This window comes from Scyliorhinus canicula, chromosome 11 (genome assembly GCF_902713615.1).
Source record: "Scyliorhinus canicula chromosome 11, sScyCan1.1, whole genome shotgun sequence".
NCBI classification, from domain to species: domain Eukaryota; kingdom Metazoa; phylum Chordata; class Chondrichthyes; order Carcharhiniformes; family Scyliorhinidae; genus Scyliorhinus; species Scyliorhinus canicula.
Window position 1 is genome coordinate 126,626,347 of NC_052156.1, and position 24,869 is coordinate 126,651,215.

General features: G+C 48.1%; 1 protein-coding gene across 2 annotated transcripts in view; it reads right to left on the minus strand.

Moving 5' to 3' along the window:
• The window catches only part of cog5 (component of oligomeric golgi complex 5), a 177,067-nt gene that overhangs the window by 137,844 nt on the left and 14,354 nt on the right, over positions 1 to 24,869 (minus strand). For both annotated transcript variants that reach the window (XM_038811337.1, XM_038811338.1), the window contains exons 5-6: positions 19,826 to 19,895; positions 5,517 to 5,637 (exon numbers count right to left, since the gene is read on the minus strand). In XM_038811337.1, coding sequence (XP_038667265.1) covers positions 5,517 to 5,637; positions 19,826 to 19,895 — 191 coding nt within the window. The remainder of the gene's footprint in view (positions 1 to 5,516; positions 5,638 to 19,825; positions 19,896 to 24,869) is intronic.

Below are 24,869 nucleotides of genomic sequence, written 5' to 3' on the forward strand. Positions count from 1 at the left end.
CTGAGCCTGGCACATGTTGACTCTACTCAACGCGATTGCCCAGAGACCATCCTCTATCTCACCTCCCAGCTCCTCCTCCCACTTGCGTTTAAGTTCCTCAGTCTGCGTCTCCTTCGACCCCATAAGCTCCTTATAAATGTCCGAGACACTCCCATCTCCTACCCACCCTCTGGAAACTACCCTGCCCTGAGCGGTAGGAGCGGGAAGGTTGACACCTGTTTACGAAGTAAGTCCCGCACCTGCAAATACCTAAATTTGTTTCCCCTCGCCAACCCAAACTTTTCCTCCAGCGCCCTCATACTCGGAAAGCTCCCCTCTATGAACATATCCCCCATCCTCCCAATCCCCGCTTTCCGCCATAACCGGAACCCCCGTCCATACCGGGGCAAACCGGTGATTATCACAGATTGGGGCCCGGACCGATGTTCCCACTGATCCCACATGCCGCCTCCACTGGCCCCAAACTCTCAGGGCCGTCACCACCACTGGACTGATGGAGTACCGTGCCAGTGGGAACAGCAAAGGCGCAGTTACCAAGGCCCCCAAATTGGTGCCCTTACATGAAGCCAGCTCCATACGCACCCATGCCGACCCCTCTCCCACCACCCACTTCCTGATCATGGCTATATTAGCTGCACAGTAATAGTTGCTCAAATTTGACAGCGCCAGCCCGCACTCTCCCGACTCCGCTCAAGCATTACCTTCCTTACTCACGGGGTCTTGCCAACCCAGACGAAGCCTGTGATCACTCTGATGACCCGCTTAAAAAATGCCCGTGGAATAAAGATGGGGAGACACTGAAATACAAATAGGAATCTAAGGAGGACCCTCATCTTCACTGTTTGCACCCTCCCAGCCAGAGACAACGGAAGCGCGTCCCATCTCCAAAAATCTTCCTTCATTTGGTCCACCAGCCGGGCCATATTCAATTTATGCAGCCGGTCCCATTCCCGCGCCACTTGGATGACTAGGTACCTAAAGCTTCCCTTTACTAACCTAAACGGCAGCTCTCCCAGTCGCCTCTCCTGTCACCTCGCCTAGACCATAAACATCTCACTCTTTCCCATATTAAGCCTCTACCCCAAAAACCGGCCAAATTCCCCTAGAGTCCTCCTGACTTCTTCCATCCCCTCTATTGGGTCCGAAACGTACAGAAGCAGGTCATCCGCATATAGTGAAACCCTGTGCCCCCCCCCCCCCCCCCCCCCCCCCCCCCAACCGACCAATCCTCTCCAGCCCCTCAAGGCTCTCAGAGCAATTGCCAACGGCTCAATAGCCAGCGCAAACAACAATGGGGAGAGGGGGCATCCCTGTCTTGTCCCCCGGTGCAGTATAAAATAGTCCGATGTTGTCCTATTCGTCCGCATACTTGCCACAGGAGCCTGATACATTAACCTGACCCAGTCAATGAAGCCCCACCCGAATCTGAACCGTCCCAGTATCTCCCACAGATATTCCCATTCTACCCGATCAAAAGCCTTTTCTGCATCCATTGCGAACACTACCTCCACCTCCCTACCTTCCGGGGGCAACATGATCACATTTAACAGCCTTCTTACATTGGCCACCAACTGCCTGCCCTTAACAAACCCCGTCTGGTCCTCCCCAATAATGTCCGGAACACACAATCCTTGATCCTGGAGGACAAGATTTTGGCCAGCAACTTGGCATCTACATTCAACAGGGAAATGGGCACTCAGCTCCGGGTTCTTGACCCGCTTAAGAATCAGCGAAATCGTTGCCTGTGACATCATCGGGGGCAACACCCTTGCCTCTTTCCCTTGCCTCATTGAACATCCTCGACAACACCGGCCCCAATATCCCAGAGAACTTTTTATAAAACTCCACTGGGTACCCATCCGGACCTGGGGCCTTACCCACCTGCATGGCGTTCAAGCCCTCCACTATCTCCTCCAGCCCGATTGGGGCCCCAGCCCTTCTATTCCCAACCTAATCTTTATTTTCAAATATTCACTTCCTTCTTAGTATTCACTGTTTCACAATCTTCAGTGACAATGCTTCAAAGTATGTCGATAGAGATATCTGCAATACAGAAAGAAGCTATTCAGTCCATCGTGTTTATGTCAGCTATCTGCGGAGCAATCCAGTTAGTCCCTCTCCCCTATTCTTCCAAAAGCCCATTCAATTTCCTTTAGAAATCTCTGCTTTGTCCAGTGTTATGGGCAGCAAGTTCCGGTGATTCCGTACAAGATTTTCTTCCTCCCTTGCATTTCTTGCCCAAAACCTTAAACCTGCATTCCCTGGTCCTTATATCATCTGCTAAACAGAAGGAGTACTGTAGAATGAGAAATTTGTGTCTGTTGATAGTAAAAGTGCAACACAATTGTGCTATTAACTAAGAATCCATTATTTCAAATGTCCAGTTGTTATATTAAATTATTTCAAGATGATACAAATGAAAAAATGATTAAAATTAAGAATTGAAACTGATAAGTGAATTTTTATATTTTAGTGTTGGAAAGTATATGTAAAGGTATATGATAAATATTGTATTGCAGTCATGTGAAACATTAATAGTCACTAATATATTTTGAATAATTGAAATTAGGAGGTGATTATAGTTACTTCACTATAGTTAAATGTGTTTTTAATATATTAATGTATGAGACTGGGACATAAGGCTTCACCCTATAAACTCACAGCTATGTCAATGACTATGGTGGAGGATAGATCATTCTTTAAAAAATGCGGGATCAGAGGTTGGGATTTTTTTTAAGTTTATTGAAAAACATTTTCAGATGCATTAAGATAGCTTTTGTAAAGAGCTCTGGCCTGTTGGGAGATTAAATAAACTACAAATAAGGTTAATAAACCAGTTGTCAATCTATATTGATTGATGCTCTCACAATAAATAGTAATTATGACTTTCATATGTAATTTTTTGACTTTTAAGATTTTTTCTCCATTTAATTTACATTTTTCTTTCACAGCATATGGGCATCATTCACTCAGCAAACATTTATTACCAATCACCAATTGCCCTCGAGAAGGTGGTGGTGAGCCACCTCCGTGAACCGCTGAAGTCTATTAGGTCTACCCACAGTGTTGTTGGGAAGGAAACATCCAGGATTTGACCCAGCAATAGAGAAGGAACGGTGATATAGTTCCAAGTCAGGATGATGTGTGGCCTGGAGGGCAACTTGCAGGTGGCAACATTCACATGCATCTACTGCCCTCGTCCTTCTAGGTGGTTTGGAAGGTGCTATTAAAGAAGCCTTTGGTGAGATTCTGCAAGATGCACTGGAACTTGTACATACTCCTGCCACTGAACATTGGTGGTGGAGGGACTAAATGTTTAAGTAGGTGGATGGGGTGCCAATTAAGCGGGCTGACTTCTCCTGGATGGTGTCAAGATTCTCGGGTGTTCTTGGAGCGCAGTCATCTAGACGAGCAGTATCCCATCAAATGCCTGACCTGTGCTTCTAAAAAATGGTGGATAGGCTTTGGGGAGTGATGGAGTGAGATACTCACTGCATAACTTCCAGCCTCTGACCTGCTCTTGCAGCCATAATATTTATATGACTGGTACAGTTGACTTCTTGTCAGTGATTCCACCTCACCCCAGGATATTGATAAAGGGGTATTCGATGGTCATTGCCTGGTACTTGCGAATGTTACTTGACACTTATCAGCCCAAGCCCGAATGCTCTCCAGATATAAACATAGACCGCTTCAATACCTGAGGAGCCATTAATGGTGACGAACATTATGGAATCATCAGCAAACATCCCCAATTCTGAGTTTATGATGAAGGGAAGGTCATTGATGAAGCAGCTCAGGGTGGTTGGGCCCGGGACACTACCCTGAGGAACTCCTGCAGCAATGTCCTGGGACTGAGGTGACTGACCATCTCAAAGTCCTGGGGCTCCCTTTCTAATAGTACTGTGGTTGTACCTACACCACATGGACTGCAGCAGTTCAAGAAGGCAATTATGGGTGAGTAATAAATGTTGGCCTATCCAGGAAGGCCCATATCCCATTGAAAAATATAAAATCCTTCAACGACCACCATCATCTTCCAATGCGCAAAGTATGACTCCAACCAGTGGATAGTTCCATCCGATTCCCAGTGACCTATTTTAGTTAGAGTTCCTTGATGCTGCACTCAATCAATCACTGCCTTGATGTCAAGGGTAGTCACTCGGTTCACAAATACAGCTATCTATCCATGCTTGGACCAAGGTTAAGTGGCCATAAAGGAGCAGGAACCGAGCAGCGAATAGGTTATTGTTGAGTAGGTGTCGCTTGATAGCATTGTTGTGGATCCCTCCCATCACATTGCTAATATTCAAGAGTAGGCTGATAGGGCATTCATAGAATAGAATTCCTACAGTGCAGAAAGAGGTCATTCGGCCCATCAAGTCTGCACCAATCCTCTGAAAGAGCACCCACCTCAGCCCACTCCCAAGGGGCAATTTAGCATGGCCTAACCTGCACATTTTTGGACTGTGGGAAGAAACCAGAGCACCGGGAGGAAACTCCACACAAACAGTCACCCAAGGTCAGAACTGAATCCGGGATCCCGGTGCTGTGAGGCAGTAGTGCTAACCACTCTGTTGCTCAAATTAATTAGCTGGGCTGAATTTATCCTGCTTTCCATGGAAGGCATATCTGGACAATTTTCCACATTACCTGTTAGATGTTGCAATTGTACTGAAGAGCTTGGCTAGGGGTATGGCTAGTTCTGGAATGCAAGTCTTCAGTACCATCACCAGAATGTTATCAGGGCCCATAGCCGTTGCAATATCCGGTGCCTTCAGCCATTTCTTGATACACAGTGAACTGAATCAAATTGGCTCAAGAGTGACACCTGTTATGCTGGAGACCTCAGAAGGAGGCAGAGATGAATCATTCACTCAGCATTTCTGGCTGAAGATCTTTGTGCTGGGCTGTTTCTGGTGCCCAGGTCGATGTCAGTGGTCTATCCGTTTTCATTCCTTTTCAACTTTTCTGTAGTTGTTTGTTGCAACTCTGACTTGCTGGCTATTTCAGCAGGCATTTAAAGGTCAACCACATTGCTACGAGTATGGAATACACGCAGAATGGCAGATTTCCTTCTCTAATGAACATTAGTGGACCAGATGGGTTTTTACGACAATCAACAATGGTTTCATGGTCACCATTACTGAGGGTAGCTGTCAACTTTCAATTTATTAATTGGATTTAAATTCAATCAGCTGTCACGGTGGGATTTGAACCCATGTCTCCAAAGCATTAGCTGCTGGATTACTAGTCTAGTGATGTGACCATTATGCCACCGCCTCCTCATTTGAGACGGTGGGGTTAACATTCACAAATATCGACAATTCTGAAAGGCTTATCTTACACTCACCCATACAGACTAACGTGTTTAAGAAACTGAGTTGCTGACATTGCTGCAATTATAGCTGTAGTCTCCATCTCACAACAGATCATATGACAATGATAAAAACACTAGTTGATGGAAGAAATGTTTTAGATAAGCAATAAGCAACATTTTGGGTTTATTTACTTACCCAATTCATTGAGACTCTGAGCAGCTTTAGTGATCTCCCTGCTTCCTCCCTGAAGCTGGCCTTGGAGCCGTTTACTTAGGTACAATATCCGAATTATTCTTCGAAGTAAGTCACAGGCTGCCTGAATAAAATTCAAGGATATTGGCTTGCTGAAAGTCTTGGAATCATTTCCTTGTAAATTCCACTTTTAGGAAGTTAATAAGTTTTCTTAAATTTATAAAAGTTCAAACTACACTGCTCATTTTAATCTTAAATGTACATGGCATTAGTATCAAGTGTTTCTTTTGTCAAAAATGCAAACTCGGTTTAAACTTGGCTGTCTTTTGGGTTCCAATAATCAATTTCCAAAATTTTACACAAGAAAATTTAAATGACGAAAACCTTGGAATGAGAAATGCTCTTTGACTCATCATGCACTATACTTCCACAATTTAGGGATAAATATCTCAATCATAGACCCCTCTCGCAAACCCCATCATGGCTCTCTATGTTCTTTTCCTAATTAGCAAGTAAATCAAAGATAACACATTAAAAACTCTTGATTCTCTTTTTCATCAGTTCAGAATAAGGTTTTTTTGACCACAGATGCATTAATCCTTCCCTTCCCAAAGTAAAGAAACAAATATAATACCCCCTCTGACTTCTCTCCACCTCACTGAATTTGATTATTTTCCTACCATGTACAATGGTTGATCTGATTATCAGTAGCTATAGACCAAGCATAAATATCTTTGAATGACTTATACAATATTTTTCACCAAGTTAGAACGTTCTAACTCTGACTGAAACAATGCTACTTGCAACTTTACACTTGCTTGAACACAAAATGTAACACAAACAATGCATGTTGTCTTCTTATTTTCCAAACATTGAAGTCATAGGCTTTTAAAATTGTAAATGATACTCTGAACGTCATTAAAATGAAATGGTCAAGAAATACTTTCAGTTCAGTCACAACCAAACAAGAAAATTTGGTATTCTAAATAGAATACACGAGTCTTGAACTTACTTTTGACCAAAATGTTTACGATTGAAGCCTTTAAATTTAACATTGGAATCTCAACAGAAAAACAAAAATATCATACCCACAATCTTCAAAGGAATTACTTTTTTTTTAAAAATATGTTTTTATTAGTTTTTCCTTTTATACATAACCAAAAAAATGAACAAATCTGTACAAACCAATTGCAATTTACAAAAGTCCCGCAAACCTTGTCTCCAAACCCCAACACCCCTCCCCACCGCCATTTTTTTTATATAGCAGATTTTCTTTATTGTTTTTCACTATCATACATTGTAGGGTATAGTGACACATATATTACTTAGTGGTAAGTTGCTCCTATTCGACTGCTTGTATTTGCAAACTTTCAGTTGAGCGGGCGCTGCGTAATGTAGGGTGTGGTCAGCATATGTGCCTCCCTATTCTCTCCCCCATCCCCCCACCATCTCCCTTTACGTTATGTTTGTGGTCTCTCTGTGGGCCCCCTCTCCCCTTTGCTCTATTGCTTGTTGGTTACAAACAGATCTTGGAACAGGTTGGTGAATGGCCTCTACATCTTGTAGAAGCCATCTTCCAACCCCCGGATGGTGAATTTGATTTACTCTATTTGGAGAAATTCCGACAGGTCAGACAGCCAGGCGCAACTGTGGGTTGTGCTGATGATCACCTGCCGAGCAGGATTCTTCAGTGAGCAATTAAGGAGACAAAGGCAAGGGCTTCGGCGCCCCCCCCATAAAGAACTCTGGCTGGTTTAGTACCCAGAAGACTGCCACTTTCGGACACGGTTCCACCCTCACCCCCACAACCTTGGGCATTACCTTGAAGAAGGCTGACCTCGAAGAAGGCTGTCCAGAACCCGACAAGTCTGGGCTATGCCCAAAACATGTGGGTGTGGTTAGCCGGGCCTCCCTGGCAACGTTCACTTTTATTCTCCATCTCTGGGGAGAACCTGCTCATTCGGGGTCCTGTTGGGTGTGATCAGTGCACCACTTTCAGCATTAGGCTAAGCCTTGGAGGCGGAGTTGACCCTGTTCAGTGCGTTGCTCCAGAGTCCCCACCCCACTTCAATCCCTAGTTCTTCTTCCAATTTTTTTCTCGTCTCGTCCAGTGGAGAGCGTGCCTTTCCCCACAATTGCCCATACAAGTCCTCACAGCTTCCCCCCCTAAGTTGCACGCATCCAATAGTGATTGTCACAGCGCCCATACTTATGTATTTGTATCCCTACAGAGGAAGCTTTGTGTTGATTTGCATGTGTTGTAACTCATTCCCCTGGTCAGTTGTACCCTCTCAATCACTTCTTTTGGCATTGTCAGTCTGTTGTCTGTGTAGAAATCATTAACTGTCAGTGTCCCCCCCATCCTGTGCTCACCTTTTGAAGATGGCACCTATTGAAGATGGCACCTATTCTGGCTTTCGTGAATCCATGATTGTTGCAAATGGACACCATAGTGGACATTTCAGTCTGACTGAAGTGGTGTCTTAGTTGGTTCCACATCCGGAGCGTGGCAACTACCACCGGTTTCGTAGAGTGCTTGGCAGGTGGGGATAGGTGCGCTGCTGTGGCCAGGGCCCGGAGAGACGTGCCTGTGCAGAATTCATCCTCCATTTTTATCCAATCAGCTTCTGGGTCCTTTAACCATCCCCTCCCTCTTTCCGCTGTGGCTGCCAAGTGGTATGTTGCATGTTTGGGGGGCCCAGTTCTTGCTTCTTGTTCTTTGGATGACTTTTTTGGGGATTCTTGGATTCTTCCTGCCCCCCTGTTTGGATCTGAACATGAAGAGAAACCTGGGCAGTACGTACATCTTGGTCGCCTGCACCCTTCCCACTAGAGAGTGGGAGTGTGTCCCATCTCTGCAGGTCCTTTTTTTAAACTTCCTCTACCAGATTAGCTAGATTTCATTTGTGAATCCGTGTCCAGTCATGAGCAATTTGGATTCCCAGGTAACAGAATTTGTTTTGGGCTTCTTTAAATGGCAATCCCTCCAGCTCTGCCCCTCTCCTTTGCAGGTTCACCAGGAAGATTTTGCTTTTGCAAAATCTGAGTTTGTAGCCCAAGAAAGGTCTTTTCTTTCAAGAGCACCATGATCCCCTCCATGTTGCTTTGGGGGTTTGTGACGAAGAGGAGCAGGTCATCCACATAGATTGAGACTCTGTGCTCTCCGTCTCCCCCCTGGATCCCCTTCCACTTTCTCGCCACTTTGAATGCAATCGCTAGTGGCCCAATTGCCAGGGAGAATAGCCGCGGGGACAGCGGACATCTCTGCCTTGTGCCTCTGGAAGTACTTACAGCTGGTGATGTTGATCTACACGCTCGCCATGGGAGCACTGTACAGATATTTTGCCCATGTTGTGAACAGTGTTCCAAACCCGAACCGATCAAACCTCTATGGGGTACTTCCACTCGACTTTGTCAAAGGCTTTTTCTGCATCCAGGGAGATGATCACCTCTGGTGTTCTCTCTCCAGATGGGGTCATTATCGTGTTTAGCAGGCGCTTGATGTTTGACGTTAGCTGCCTACCCTTAACAAAGTCAGTCTGGTCTTCTGCCACCACCTCTGGTTCTCCAGTCCCCGGCGAGGATTATGGCCAGTATTCTCATGTCTATATTGAGCAGCAAGATGGGTCTGTCGGACCCGCATTCTGCCAGGTCTTTGTCTTGGTATCAGAGAGATTGAGACTTGTGCTAGGATAGGCGACAGGATGCTCCTTGCTAGCATATCTGTGAATATCTCCTGCAGGTGCGGGGCCAGTGCCATCATGTATTTTATAGAAGTCCGCTGGGAATCCATCCGGTTCCGGCACCTTCACAGTCTGCATGGAGTTGATGCTCTCCATGACTTCACCCAGTTCTAGTGGTGCTTCCAGCCCCTGCTTCCTATTCTTCCCCACAAATGGCATGTTCAGTCCATTGAGGAACATCAAGGTGTACAGCCCAATGGAAGAAGGCCTCCATAGAATCATAGAATTTACAGTGCAGAACGATGCCATTCAGTTCATCGAGTCTGCACCGGCCCTTCAAAAGAGCACCCTACTTAAGCCCACACCCTCACCCTATCCCCATATCCCAGTAACCCGATCTAACCTTTTGGACACTATGGGGCAATTTAGCATGGCCAATCCACCTAACCTGCACATCTTTGGACTTGAGAGGAAACTGGAGCACCTGGAGGAAACCCAAACAGACACGGGGAGAAAGTCCAAACTGCACACAGTAACCAGAGGCCGGAATTGAACCCAGGACCCTGAGGCTGTGATGTACCAGTGCTAACCACTGTGCCACCTTGAATGCGTGATTTACCTTTTCTGCTCTGATACTAGTCTGCCTTTGTTGTCCCTATCCTGAGTTATATCCCTCATCGCTGCCAGCTTTCTCAGCTGGTGAGCCTGCAAGCGGCTGGCTGTGTGTCGGAGTAGGTGCACTGCTTTCCTCATGGAGAGCAGGTCAAAGTCCATTTGTAGATTTTTCCTCTCAGTCAGAAACTCTATGGTCAGGACCGTGGAGTATCGTCAGACTATCTCCAGTATGGAGTTGACTAGCTGTTGCCTAGCTGCCCTCTCTACCCTGTCTCTACGTGCTTTATAGGCAATAATCTCACCCCTGATCACAGCCTTCAGTACCTCACAGAATGTGGAAGGTGAGAGACCTCCCCATTCTGGTTGTTGGTAATATACCCGTCGATGGCCTGTGATATTTTCTCGCAGAAAGCTTTATTGGCAAGAAGGGCGCTGGGCACAGACTGTCGCCAACCTCACATCCATGTAGCGTGGAGCGGGTTCGGAGATCACGATCGTGGAGTGTTTCGCTCTGACTATCGGGGGAAGCACCAATTTCCCCACTAAAAAGAAGTCAATGTATGTATAAACGTTATGTGCTTGGGAGAAGGAGAACGCCTTCTCCCCTGGGTGTGTGAACCTCCATGGGTCCACTGCCCCCATCTGCTCCATAAATGTACTGAGTTCTTTCACCATGCTGAAGGTCTTCCTTATTTTGGGGTTTGACCTGTCTGTCCATGAGTCCTGTATACAGTTGAAATGCCCTCCCATGATAAATATCTATATCTGGGATATTTGCCATGGTCTTCTTAATAAACTTTGTCTCGTCCCAGTTGGGAGCGCACACGTTAACCAGGACCACTGGTGCCCCTTGCTTTTTAAAAAAAATGATTTTCTTTTCCTAAATCCATGCTGACCTTGTCTGAACCACCCATTGTTGAATTCCACGATCAACATCCTGGGGGTTACCAGCGACCAGAAACTTAATTGGACCAGCCATATAAATACTGAGGCTACAAGAGCAGGTTGGAGGCTGGGAATTCTGAGGAGTAATTCACCACCTGACTTCCCAAAGCCTGTTCACTAGCTATAAGCCACCAGTCAGGATTGTTTCAGAATACTCTATACAAGAAGCTCGATATCATCCAGAACAAAGCAGCCCAGCATCCCATCCAGCAAGTTAAATCTTCATTCCTTCCACCACCAACATATCCTGTGTACCATCTACAAGACGCATTGCAGCAACTCACCTAGGCTCCTTTGACAGCACCTTCCAAACCTGCGACCTCTGCCACCCAGTAGAACGATAGACGATGCTAGGGAATATCACGATCTGCGAGTTCCCCTCGAAGCCGCACATAATCCTAACTTGGAACTAGATTGTTGTAACTGTCAAAATCCTGCAATTCCTTTACCAACAGCACTGTAGTCATACCCGCACCAGATGAACTGCAGCTCTACAAGAAAATTGGTCACCACCACCATCTCAATGGCAATTAAGAATGGGGAACAAATACTGGCATTGCCAGCAACACCTACATCCCATGAAAGATTTTAAAGAACTATTAAAATGCCTTGCTGAAATTAATGCATCTGGACATTGTCGCAGTGCACAAGGAAGGTACAGAGTAATCAAAAATGAACAGTCTGGATTTTGCTCTCAGAAGGAATATTGTGGCTTTGAAATTACAAAATGTTTTAAGGCTCAAAAAAATGCACATACTGCTTTCATCAATTTTGACAGTGTCCCATAACTTCATGAAGCAGGAAGCTACAAGTGTACGTGGCAAAGTTTTGCACATGTCCAAGATATGTGCTAACTAAACTGAGGGGCATATGAAAGACTCAACGAGATCTCTTGTAAAATGGGGGTGGTGGTGGGAGGAGTTTTAAATGCAAGAATGCAAAAAAATTGCACTTTTGTAGGATATATTGAATACACCTGCAATTTAAGGTACAACATGTTTGAACCTGTGTGACAAAAAGTGATTGAATATATTGGTCATTGACCTATACGAAGTATATTTTTAAATTGTAGGTTGTTTATTTGAATTGACAGCATTTTTTGTAATTTTAGCAGTTTTATTAAAGCTAAATTTTCACAAGTTTCCAGAAGATTGGATGATCACATCACTGCAATGAGTGCAGCCAAAAAGGGACAGAAGAAAATCCCCCAGAGACAATGTCACAAAATGTTTGGATGTTTATTAAATTGCTCTTATAACTCCTTTCTTTTCTCTGCAATGTAAGTAACATATCTCTTGGATGGAGCCGTCAGTTCAGATTATTTGGGCTCAACAGAAGTGCTCGCATCCAGTATGCACCTCGCAAACTTTACTTCGTCTTTTCAATAAGATCAACACAATAATGCTTTGTAGGAGTATGTGGGTTGCTTCAAATTGCATTACAAATAATCTTTTTTTAGATTATAGTAAATCTGCCAAAAGATTTCCTATCTACAAGGTCATTATAACAGAAAATTCACTATCATTTTAGCCTATTATTTGTTTAGAAGTAACCCTATTATAGAACAAAAGAATGATAGGGGCAGCACAATGGCGAAGTGGTTAGCACTGCTGCCTCATGGCACCAAGGACCCGGGTATGATCCCTGCCCTGGGTCACTGTTTGTGGAGTTTGCACATTTTCCCTGTGTCCATGTGGGTCTCACCCCCACAACTCAAAACGATGTGCTAGGTAGGGGGATTGGTCACGCTGAATTGCCCCTTAATTGGAAAAACATAATTGGGGGTACTCTAAATTTATTTAAAAAGAGAATAATAGAATGGTTACAGCACAGGAGTAGAGTTAATTACAGACCAATAAAGGCAAGCTCTCCCTCTCATTCCCAGATTGACAATACAGCTCCCCTAGTCGTCAGCTTCCACCCCACCAACCTCCAAATTGAACATCATCCTCTGCTGTTTCTACCACCTCCTGTGTGATGCCATCACCAAATATATCTTCCCTTCTCCTTTTAGCATTCCAAAGTGAATGTTTCCTTTGCGACACCCCGGTGGACTCCACAATCACCCAAACACATTTCCAGGTGAAACATATTAAGATTTACATGTACTTCTTTCAATTTAGCACAGCGTATCTGCTGCTCACAATATAGACTGCTCTGCAATGGAGAGGCTAAACACAGGTTGGATTACTGTTTTGCACAATACTTCCGATATGTGCACAAGGACAATCCCAAGTTTCCAGTGGCCTAACATTTCAATTCTCCACTTTTATCTCCTGCTTCCCTCTCTGCCCTTGGCCTACTGCAGTGATTCAATGATGCTCAATGCAAGCTCAACGAATAACACGTCATCTTTTGATTGAGTACTTTACAGCCTTCCAGACGCAGTTCAACATTTTCAGACACTAATCTCTGGTCCCACATTTTCAGACTAATCTCTGGCCCCATTTGTTTCCTTTTATTTACAGGATGATGCCTGACCTACTGATTATTTCCAGTATTTTCTGCTTTAATGTGTCCTTCCACTCCTTGGTATCAAGTAGTCTATGATCGGCAACACGACTGCAATACCATGTTCAAAATCCCATCATCTAAATGCTACTCATACTTAAAGTGCCGTTGATTTCTCCTTTTGAGAAATGTAGCGGCATACATCTATCAGAGTCTGGCACAGTCGTTTACGGTTTCATACGAGGTATTTCAAGACCATTCATGAGGTATGTATGTTGTACCAAATTTCATCTGCCATTGTATTGGCCACATATATATTCAATTATCTTTTTTCCACTGTCTCCTCCATTTCCATTCCATACAATCATAGAATTTACAGTGCAGAAGGAGGCCATTCAGCCCATCGAGTCTACACCGGCCCTTGGAAAGACCATCCCAGTTAATCTCAAGCCTCCACCCTATCCCCGCAACCCCACCTAACTTATTTTAAACACTAAGGGCAATTTAGTATAGCCAATCCACTTAACCTGCACATCTTTGGACTGTGGAGGAAACCCAGAGCACCCAGAGGAAACCCACGCAGACACGGGGAGAACGTGCAGACTCCACACTGACAGTGACCCAAGCCGGGAATCGAACCTGGGACCCTGAAGCTGTGAAGCTACTGTGTTTTTTTTTAAAACAATTTTTATTGAAATTTTTGAAAAATGTATAACAAAAAAACAATAATAACAATAATAAACACCCCCCGGACCCGTAACAACGCATATAACCAGTCCCCCCACCCGCCCCAAATCCGATGAACAACAAAATAAATAAAAAATAAATTAACATAAACAATACCCCCCTGAAACCCCCCCCCCCGGGGTTGCCGCTGCTGCTGACCTAGTTCCCTATCGTTGAGCCAGAAAGTCGAGGAAAGGCTGCCACCTCCTAAAGAACCCTTGTACCGACCCCCTCAGGGCGAATTTGACCTTCTCCAGCTTAATGAATCCCGCCATGTCATTGATCCAGGTCTCCACGCTTGGGGGTCTCGCATCTTTCCATTGCAACAAGATCCTCCGCCGGGCTACTAGGGACGCAAAGGCCAAAACACCGGCCTCTTTCGCCTCCTGCACTCCCGGCTCCACCCCAACCCCAAATATCGCGAGTCCCCAGCCTGGCTTGACCATGGACCCTACCACCCTCGACACCATCCTCGCCACCCCCTGCCAGACTTCCCCCAGAGCCGGGCATGCCCAAAACATATGGGCATGGTTCGCTGGGCTCCCCGAACACCTAATGCACCTGTCCTCACCCCCAAAAAACCTGCTCATCCTCGCCCCGGACATATGAGCCCTGTGCAGTACCTTGAACTGGATGAGGCTAAGCCTCGCACATGTAGAGGAGGAGTTCACCCGCTCCAGGGCGTTCGCCCATGTCCCCTCCTCAAACTGCTCCCCCAGCTCCACTTCCCATTTAGCCTTCAGCTCCTCTACCGACGCCTCCTCCACCTCCTGCATCATCTGGTAGATGTCAGACACCTTCCCATCCCCGACCCACACCCCCGAAAGCATCCCTTACCCCCCGCGGGGGCAGCAAAGGGAACCCCTCCACCTGCCGCTCAGCAAATGCCTTGACCTGAAGGTATCTGAACATATTCCCCGCAGGGAGCTCAAACTTCTCCTCCAGCTCACCCAGGCTCGCAAACCTCCCGTCAATGAACAGGTCTCCCAACTTCCTTATGCCCGCCCTGTGCCACCCCAGGAACCCGGCATCAATGTTCCCTGGGACAAACCGGTGGTTCCCCCGCAGCGGAGCCTCCACCGAGCCCCCCACTTCCCCGTGTCACCTCCACTGCCCCCAAATCTTGAGGGTAGCCGCCACCACCGGGCTCGTGGTGTACCTCGTTGGAGGGAGCGGCAACGGCGCCGTTACCAGTGCCTTCAGGCTCGTGCCTCCGCAGGACGCCATCTCCATCCTTTTCCATGCTGCCCCCTCCCCATCCATTACCCACTTGTGTACCATCGAGACATTAGCCGCCCAATAGTACACAGAGAGGTTGGGCAGCGCCAGCCCCCCTCCATCCCTGCCCCGCTCCAAAAAGACCCTCCTCACCCTCAGAGTCCCATGCGCCCAAACAAATCCCGTGATGCTGCTGTTCACCCTCCTAAAAAAGGCCCTCGGAATAAGGATGGGGAAGCACTGGAACAAAAACAAAAACAAAAACCTCGGGAGCACCGTCATTTTAACGGACTGTACTCTACCCGTCAACGACAGTGCAGAAGGAGGCCATTCAGCCCATCAAGTCTACACCGGCCCTTGGAAAGACCACCCCAGTTAATCTCAAGCCTCCACCCTATCCCCGCAACCCCACCTTTTGAACTCCTCCTCCATCTGCTCCACCAACCTAGTAAAATTAAGCTTATGCAAAGTCCCCCAACTCCTAGCCACCTAAACCCCCAGGTACCTAAAACTCCTCACTGCCCTTTTTAGCGGGAGCCTACCAATCCCCTCCTCCTGATCACCCGGGTGTACAACAAACAGCTCGCTCTTGCCCAGGTTCAACTTGTAGCCCGAGAAACTCCCAAACTCAGCAAGAATCTCCATCACCTCCGGCATTCCCCCCACCGGGTCTGCTACATACAGCAACAAGTCATCTGCATAAAGTGACACTCGGTGCTCCTCCCCACCCCGCACCAGACCCCCTCCACCTCCCCGACTCCCTTAGCGCCATGGCCAGAGGCTCAATTGCCAACTCAAAAAGCAAGGGGGACAGGGGGCACCCCTGCCTCGTCCCACGGTAGAGCCTGAAGTACTCGGACCTCATCCCATTTGTCGCTACACTCGCCTTCGGGGCCTTGTAGAGCAGCCTCACCCATTTAATAAACCCCTCCCCAACCCCGAACCTCTCTAACACCTCCCACAAGTACCCCCACTCAACCCTATCAAAGGCCTTCTACGCATCTAATGCCACCACAATCTCCGCCTCTCCTTCTGCCGCCGGCATCATTATCACATTTAGCAGCCTTCGCACGTTAGTGTTCAGCTGCCTCCCCTTTACAAATCCCGTCTGATCTTCATGTATCACCCCCGGCACACAGTCCTCTACTCTAGTGGCCAAGATCTTTGCCAGCAACTTGGCGTCCACGTTCAACAGTGAAATTGGCCTATATGATCCACACTGCAGAGGGTCCTTATCTCGCTTCAGGATCAGGGAATTCAGCGCCCGTGACATCGTCGGGGGCAAAACTCCCCCCTCCCATGCCTCGTTAAAGGTCCGAACCAACAGGGGGCCCAACAGGTCCACATATTTTTTATAAAATTCAACCGGGAACCCATCCGGTCCCGGCGCCTTCCCCGACTGCATGTGGCCAATCCCTCTAACCAGCTCCTCCAACTCGATCGGCGCCCCCAATCCCTCCACCTGCTCCTCCTGCACCCTTGGAAATCGCAGCCTGTTCAAAAAGCTCTCCATTCCCCCCCCCCCCCCCCCCCAACCACCGGCGGCTCCGACCGGTACAGTTCCCTGTAGAAGTCCCTGAAGACCCCATTAACCTCTACCCCCTTCCACACCACATTCCCACCCCTATCCTTCACTCCACCTATCTCCCTAGCCGCATCACGCTTGCGGAGCTGATGCGCCAGCATCCTGCTCGCCTTCTCCCCATATTCGTAGACCACTCCCTGCGCCTTCCTCCACTGTGTCTCCGCCTTTCTGGTGGTCAGTAAATCAAACAATCCCTCCTCCGGGGCCTCCGCATACCTCCTATCTACACCCAGCAGCTCCCCCACCAGTCTCTCCCTCTCCCTCCTCTCCCCCTCTCCTTATGGGCTCGGATGGAAATCAGCTCCCCCCTAATCACTGCCTTCAGAGCCTCCCACACCATCCCCACCCGGACCTCCCCAGTATCATTGGCCTCGAGGTACCTCTCAATACATCCCCGGACCCTCCTACACACCTGCTCATCAGCCAACAACCCCATGTCCAAACGCCAAAGCGGGCGCTGGTCCCGCACCTCCCCCATCTCCAGATCCACCCAATGCGGAGCATGGTCCGAAATCGCTATAGCCGAATATTCGGCATCCTCCACCCTCGGGACCAGCCCCCTACTCAGGACAAAAAAATCAATACGGGAATAAACCCTGTGCACGTGGGAGAAAAAAAAAAAGAGTATTCCCGAGCCCTCGGCCTCCCAAACCTCCAGGGATCCACCCCTCCCATCTGGTCCATAAATCCCCTCAACACCTTGGCCACCGCCGGTCTCCTGCTCGTCCTAGAACTAGAACGATCCAGTGGGGGATCCAGCACCGTATTGAAGTCTCCCCCCCCCCGTGATCAGGCCCCCTGCCTCCAGGTCAGGAATGCGGCCCAACATACGCCTCATGAAACCAGCATCATCCCAATTTGGGGCATATACATTTACCAACACCACCCTCTCCCCCTGCAGCTTACCGCTCACATATCTGCCGCCACTATCAGCCACCACCTCAGACACCTCAAACGCCACCCTCTTCCCCACCAGGATCGCCACCCCCCGGTTCTTCGCGTCGAGCCCCGAATGGAAAACTTGCCCCACCCACCCCTTCCTCAGATGAACCTGGTCCGCCACCTTCAGGTGAGTCTCCTGAAGCATGGCCACGTCCGCCTTCAGCCCCTTCAGATGTGAAAACACCCGGGCCCGCTTAACCGGCCCATTCAACCCCCTCACATTTCACGTGATCAGGGAGCACCCCGCCCCCCCTCCCCCGCCGACTAGCCATAGCCCATCGACTGCTCGCCCCTGGCCAGCACCCCCCACTCGGCCCGTTTCCCATGGTGTTAGAACCTCACCCCGACCCGCACCAGCTCCTCCCTGGCCATTCCAGCAGCAACCCAGTATCCCATCACCCCCCCCCCCCCTTCCCCCCAGGCTAGGACCCCTCCTAGCCACAACACTCCCTCCATAGTACTCCCGTGAGCCAGCTGACTTCTGCTGACCCCGGCAGCTCCCGCCCTAACTCCGACCCCTCCCGATATGGGGTCACCCCCACCCTGCAGCAGCTCCTCGGCACCGCTCCAGCGTGGGAAAACGGAACTGATATCCACGCCCCTTGCCTCCAGCTCCATCCCCCTCATCCCGCGGCGCGGGAAACCAGAGGAAAGTCCACGCTTTCACCCTGCCCCACCTCCCCCCCCAATGCAGCTCCCAAATAGCAGTCCCAACCCATCCACCAACCCCATACAAAAAAAACAGACCCCCAACACCCCCTTTAAAACACAAAACCATAACCAACACCATCCGAAAGCAGAAAAAAAAACAGAATAGCCAGCAACAGCATAAAGTGATACAAAAAAAACCCCCACAGTCCCCAATCCCTAGTTCGAGTCCAACTTTTCAGCCTGTACAGGTGGCAGCATGCCGAATTTCACCTGCTTGCCGTGGAGCACCGCCTTCGTCCGGTTGAACCCGGCCCTCCGCTTAGCCACCTCCGCAGATGCGTACTACTGAATTCTCCCACTTGCTGCTCCTCACCTTCTTGGCCCATCGCAGCACACACTCCCGGTCACTGAACCGATGGAACCGCACCAGCACCGCCCGCGGGGGTTCATTCGCCTTAGGCCTCCTGGCCAGTATTCTGTGGGCCCCCTCCAGCTCCAGGGGCAGATGGAAAGATCCTGCCCCCACCAGCGAGTTCAGCATCACGGCCACATAAGTCGGCAGGTCCGACCCCTCCAGCCCCTCCGCGAGGCCCAGGATCCGCAAGTTCTTCCTCCTCAACCGAAACTCCATCTCCTCAAAGCGATCTTGCCACTTTTTGTGGAGCGCCTCGTGCATCTCCACCTTCCCCACGAGGGCCGAGACCTCATCCTCACGCTCAGAGGCCTGCTGCTGCAACTCACGGATCTCTGCACCCTGGGTTGTCTGGGTCTCCAGCAGCTTACCTGTAGTAGTCCAGCAACTCCACTTTCAGCTCCGTAAAGTAGCGCAGAAGGGCCGCCTGCTGCTCCTGCGCCCACTCCTTGACGGCTCCACCGGCCGCCATTTTGTCCACCTTCCCCTGCTTTTCCAGGGGAGCTGCCGCCGTTTTTTCCTCGCCCCACTCCGGGTCCGCACCATAAACCCCGGGGGATATTACTCCAGACACCTTCACACACCGGGAATCTTTGAATCAGCGCCGATATCCTACGATAGCGGGAGCTGCCGAACGTGCGGCTTAGCTCCGCATTGCCGCCACCGGAAGTCATGAAGCTACTGTGTTAACCATTGTGCTTCTCTCTCCCAATATAATTTCATGAGCAAATTTAGCCACTTTCTGTCGAGTTTCAGAATCCAGGTCATTTACGGTCAGGCGTTTTATTACATTACAGGTGTTATACAAGTTGTTCTTCTTGTTTGCAGAAGCAAATAGTAGCGACCCAAACCAGAACCCACTCAGTTTTCCACTCACCAAACATGACCCATACTCACTGTTTCTATCCTACAGTCAATTTCTTATCCATTCTGAAGATTTGCCCGGAAACCCTGCAGCTTTGAGTATAACCAACAGACTGTTGTCAGAACTTTGTTACCTGGGAGAGGAGGGAAATCTAAAAGCCCCCAAGGTTTACGGTCAAAGTATATCGCTTATGTACAGGTGTACATTAATATAGTGTACCTGTAATCTCGCCAACTGTGCCGTACGAGCAACAATCTTGTTATATGGGTCAACAATTTTTCCTCTGATCCTGTTAAAAAAAGAAAAAGAAATCAAACAACCAAATGTGTGAATGATCAAGTTCACAGGACGTTTTGTGCACAACGGAGAATTATACATTATGAGGTTGTTATATTCTAGCAGTTTACACCCCAGGTATTTGAAATAAGATTTGATTCTAAAGGGCGCAGGAAGTAGAGCTAGGGTAGGCCATTCAGAATTTCAGGCTTATTCCGCCATTCATTAGGCCGCATTTTGCGGTGACATTAATGGCGACACATTCAACATTTGCCACAACTGAGTGTTGGAGAGGCCTCACAACTTTTGCAGTAAACCTTTGTTGGACACAAATTCAAAAGTTGCGAAGGGCCAACCAATATTAGCCCCAAAGGTTTGTTACTTCAAACACAAGTATGAAATCAGTGCAAATTTCCAGGTGCAAGGTGCTTCCGAAAATCACCCTGTAACCTTCTATATTCCAGGGAATGCAAGTTTGGTTTATGGAATCTCTCCTCAGAATTTAACCATAACAGTGACAAAGGAAAATTAATTAAATTTGATGAATTATTATTGGGTGGCAAATATAGACATGGGTTGGAAGTGGGTAATGGGGGAGTGGTCAGTATGGGGCAGCTTCTCGAGCTTGGATAGGCTGGTGGAGCCCACAGGAATGGGTTCCAGTATTTGCAGGTGAGGGATTTTGTTAGGAAGCAGGTGCCGACCTTTCCCCACCTGCCGCCTATAGGGCTACAGAACAAGGTGGTGTCAAAAACAGGGCAGGTGAGAGAATAGTGTCGGAAATCTATAAAGAGCTAATGGAATGGGAGGGAGCCCGGATAGGGGTCGTGAAGTGTAAGTGGGTGGAAGAGTTGGAGAGGGAGTTGGAGGCTGGGTTGTGGGAGGAAGCTCTGAGGAAGGTGAACGTGTCCTCTTCATGTGCAAGGCTTAGCCTTATTCAGTTCAAGGTGGTCCACAGGGCACATATGACCGTGGCTATTGTGAGTAGGTTTTTTGAGGGGGTGAGGATAGATATGTGCAAGTGGGCCCGCAAATCATGTCCACATGTTTTGGGCCTGTCCAAAGCTGGAGGGAATCTGACTTGCTGATGTTATGTTGGAGGTCTTGAGGGTGAATATGATCCTGAGTCCAGAAGTGGTAATCATTGGAATGTGAGAAAACCCGGGAGTCCAGGGGGAGAGAGAGGCGGATTTGCCTCCCCAGTAGCCCGGAGACAGATCTTATTGGAATGGCAGGACTCGGGGCGCGAGAGAGAGAGAGAGAGAAGGGGGGGTATTGGGGGGGTTTAAAAAGGAGGTAGGAGAGGTGGAGAGCGGGATGAGAAATGGTGGGGTGTCAGATATTTATTCTCTTTGTCATTTGTATTCGTTTGCTTGCTTTTTTTCTGTATGGCTGTGTTTGATGTGTGTATCGAACGATACAGCGCAGTACAGGCCCTTCGGCCCTCGATGTTGTACCGACATGGAAAAAACTAAAGGCCATCTAACCTACACTATGCCCTTATCATCCATATGCTTATCCAATAAACTTTTAAATGCCCTCAATGTTGGCGAGTTCACTACTGTTGCAGGTAGGGCATTCCACAGCCTCACCACTCTTTGCGTAAAAAACCCACCTCTGACCTCTGTCCTATATCTATTACCCCTCAATTTAAGGCTATGTCCCCTCGTGCTAGCCACCTCCATCCGCGGGAGAAGGCTCTCACTGTCCACCCTATCTAACCCTCTGATCATTTTGTATGCCTCTATTAAGTCACCTCTTAACCTTCTTCTCTCTAACGAAAACAACCTCAAGTCCATCAGCCTTTCCTCATACGATTTTCCCTCCATACCAGGCAACATCCTGGTAAATCTCCTCTGCACCCGTTCCAAAGCTTCCACGTCCTTCCTATAACGTTGTGACCAGAACTGTACGCAATACTCCAAATGCGGCCGTACTAGAGTTTTGTACAACTGCAACATGACCTCATGGCTCCGGAACTCAATCCCTCTACCAATAAAGGCCATCACACCATAGGCCTTCTTCACAACCCTATCAACCTGGGTGGCAACTTTCAGGGATCTATGTACATGGACACCGAGATCCCTCTGCTCATCCACACTACCAAGAATTTTACCATTAGCCAAATATTCCTCATTCCTGTTATTCTTTCCAAAGTGAATCACCTCACACTTCTCCACATTAAACTCCATTTGCCACCTCTCAGCCCAGCTCTGCAGCTTATCTATGTCTCTCTGTAACCTGCAACATCCTTCCGCACTGTCTACAACTCTACCGACTTTAGTGTCGTCTGCAAATTTACTCACCCATCCTTCTGCACCCTCTTCTAGGTCATTTATAAAAATGACAAACAGCAACGGCCCCAGAACAGATCCTTGTGGTACGCCACTCGTAACTGAACTCCATTCTGAACATTTCCCATCAACCACCACTCTCTGTCTTCTTTCAACTAGCCAATTTCTGATCCACATCTCTAAATCACCCTCAATCCCCAGCCTCCGTATTTTCTGCAATAGCCAACCGTGGGGAACCTTATCAAACGCTTTACTGAAATCCATATACACCACATCAACTGCTCTACCCTCGTCCACCTGTTCAGTCACCTTCTCAAAGAACTCGATAAGGTTTGTGAGGCATGACCTACCCTTCACAAAACCATGCTGACTATCCCTAATCATATTATTCCTATCTAGATGATTATAAATCGTATCTTTTATAATCCTCTCCAAGACTTTACCCACCACAGACGTTAGGCTCACCGGCCTATAGCTACCGGGGTTATCTCTACTCCCCTTCTTGAACAAAGGGACCACATTTGCTATCCTCCAGTCCTCTGGCACTATTCCTGTAGCCAATGATGACCTAAAAATCAAAGCCAAAGGCTCAGCAATCTCTTCCCTGGCTTCCCAGAGAATCCTAGGATAAATCCCATCAGGCCCCGGGGACTTATCTATTTTCACCTTGTCCAGAATTGCCAACACTTCTTCCCTACGCACCTCAATGCCATCTATTCCAATAGCCTGGGTCTCAGCATTCTCCTCCACAATATTATCTTTTTCCTGAGTGAATACTGACGAAAAGTATTCATTTAGTATCTCGCTTATCTCCTCAGCCTCCACACACAACTTCCCACCACTGTCCTTGACTGGCCCTACTCTTACCCTAGTCATTCTTTTATTCCTGACATACCTATAGAAAGCTTTTGGGTTTTCCTTGATCCTACCTGCCAAAGACTTCTCATGTCCCCTCCTTGCTCGTCTTAGCTCTCTCTTTAGATCCTTCCTCGCTTCCCTGTAACTATTAAGCGCCCCAACTGAAACTTCACGCCTCATCTTCACATAGGCCTCCTTTTTCCTCTTAACAAGAGATTCCACTTCTTTGGTAAACCACGGTTCCCTCGCTCTACCCTTTCCTCCCTGTCTGACTGGTACGTACTGATCAAGAACACGCAATAGCTGTTCCTTGAACAAGCTCCACATATCCAGTGTGCCCAACCCTTGCAGCCTACTTCTCCAACCTACACCTCCTAAGTCATGTCTAATGGCATCATAATTGCCCTTCCCCCAGCTATAACTCTTTCCCTGCGGGGTATACTTATCCCTTTCCATCACTAATGTAAAGGTCACCGAATTGTGGTCACTGTCTCCAAAGTGTTCACCTACCTCCAGATCTAACACCTGGCCTGGTTCATTACCCAAAACCAAATCCAACGTGGCCTCACCTCTTGTTGGCCTGTCAACATATTGTGTCAGAAAACCCTCCTGCACACATTGTACAAAGAACGACCCATCCAATGTACTCGAACTATATCTTTTCCAGTCAATATTAGGAAAGTTAAAGTCTCCCATAACAACTACCCTGTTACTTTCACTCTTCGCCATCCTTTCCTCTACATCTCTAGAACTATTAGGTGGCCTATAGAAAACTCCCAGCAGTGTGACCTCTCCTTTCCTGTTTCTAACTTCAGCCCATACTACCTCGGAAGAAGAGTCCCCAACTTGCATCCTTTCTGCCACCGTAATACTGTCCTTGACTAGCAGCGCCACACCTCCCCCTCTTTTGCCCCCTTCTCTGACCTTACTAAAACACCTAAACCCCGGAACCTGCAACAACCATTCCTGTCCCTGCTCTATCCATGTCTCTGAAATGGCCACAACATCAAAGTCCCAGGTACCAACCCATGCTGCCAGTTCCCCTACCTTATTTCGTATACTCCTGGCATTGAAATAGACACACTTCAAACCACCGGCCTGAACACTGGCGCCCTCCTGCAAAGTCAAATCTGTGCTCCTGACCTCTATACTCTCAATCTCCCGTACCCCAAAACTACAATCCAGGTTCCCATGCCCCTGCTGAATTAGTTTAAACCCCTCCAAAGAGTACTAACAAATCTCCCCCCCAGGATATTGGTGCCCCTTAGGTTCAGATGTAGACCATCCTGTCTATAGAGGTCCCACCTTCCCCAGAAAGAGCCCCAGTTATCCAGAAATCTGAATCCCTCCTGCCTGCACCATCCCTGTAGCCACGTGTTTAATTGCTCTCTCTCCCTATTCCTCGTCTCACTATCACGTGGCACGGGCAACAACCCAGAGATAACAACTCTGTTTGTTCTCGCTCTGAGCTTCCATCCTAGCTCCCTAAAGGCCTGCCTGACATCCTTGTCCCCTTTCCTACCTATGTCGTTAGTGCCAATGTGGACTACGACTTGGGGCTGCTCCCCTTCCCCCTTAAGGACCCGAAAAACACGATCCGAGACATCACTTACCCTTGCACCTGGGAGGCAACATACCAAACGGGAGTCTCTCTCGCTCCCACAAAATCTCCTATCTGTGCCCCTGACTATTGAGTCCCCAATTACTAATGCTCTGCTCCTCTCCCCCCTTCCCTTCTGAGAAACAGGGACAGGCTCCATGCTAGAGTCCCGTACCTCATGGCTTACCCCTGGTAAGTCGTCCCTCCCCACAAGTATCCAAAACGGTATACTTGT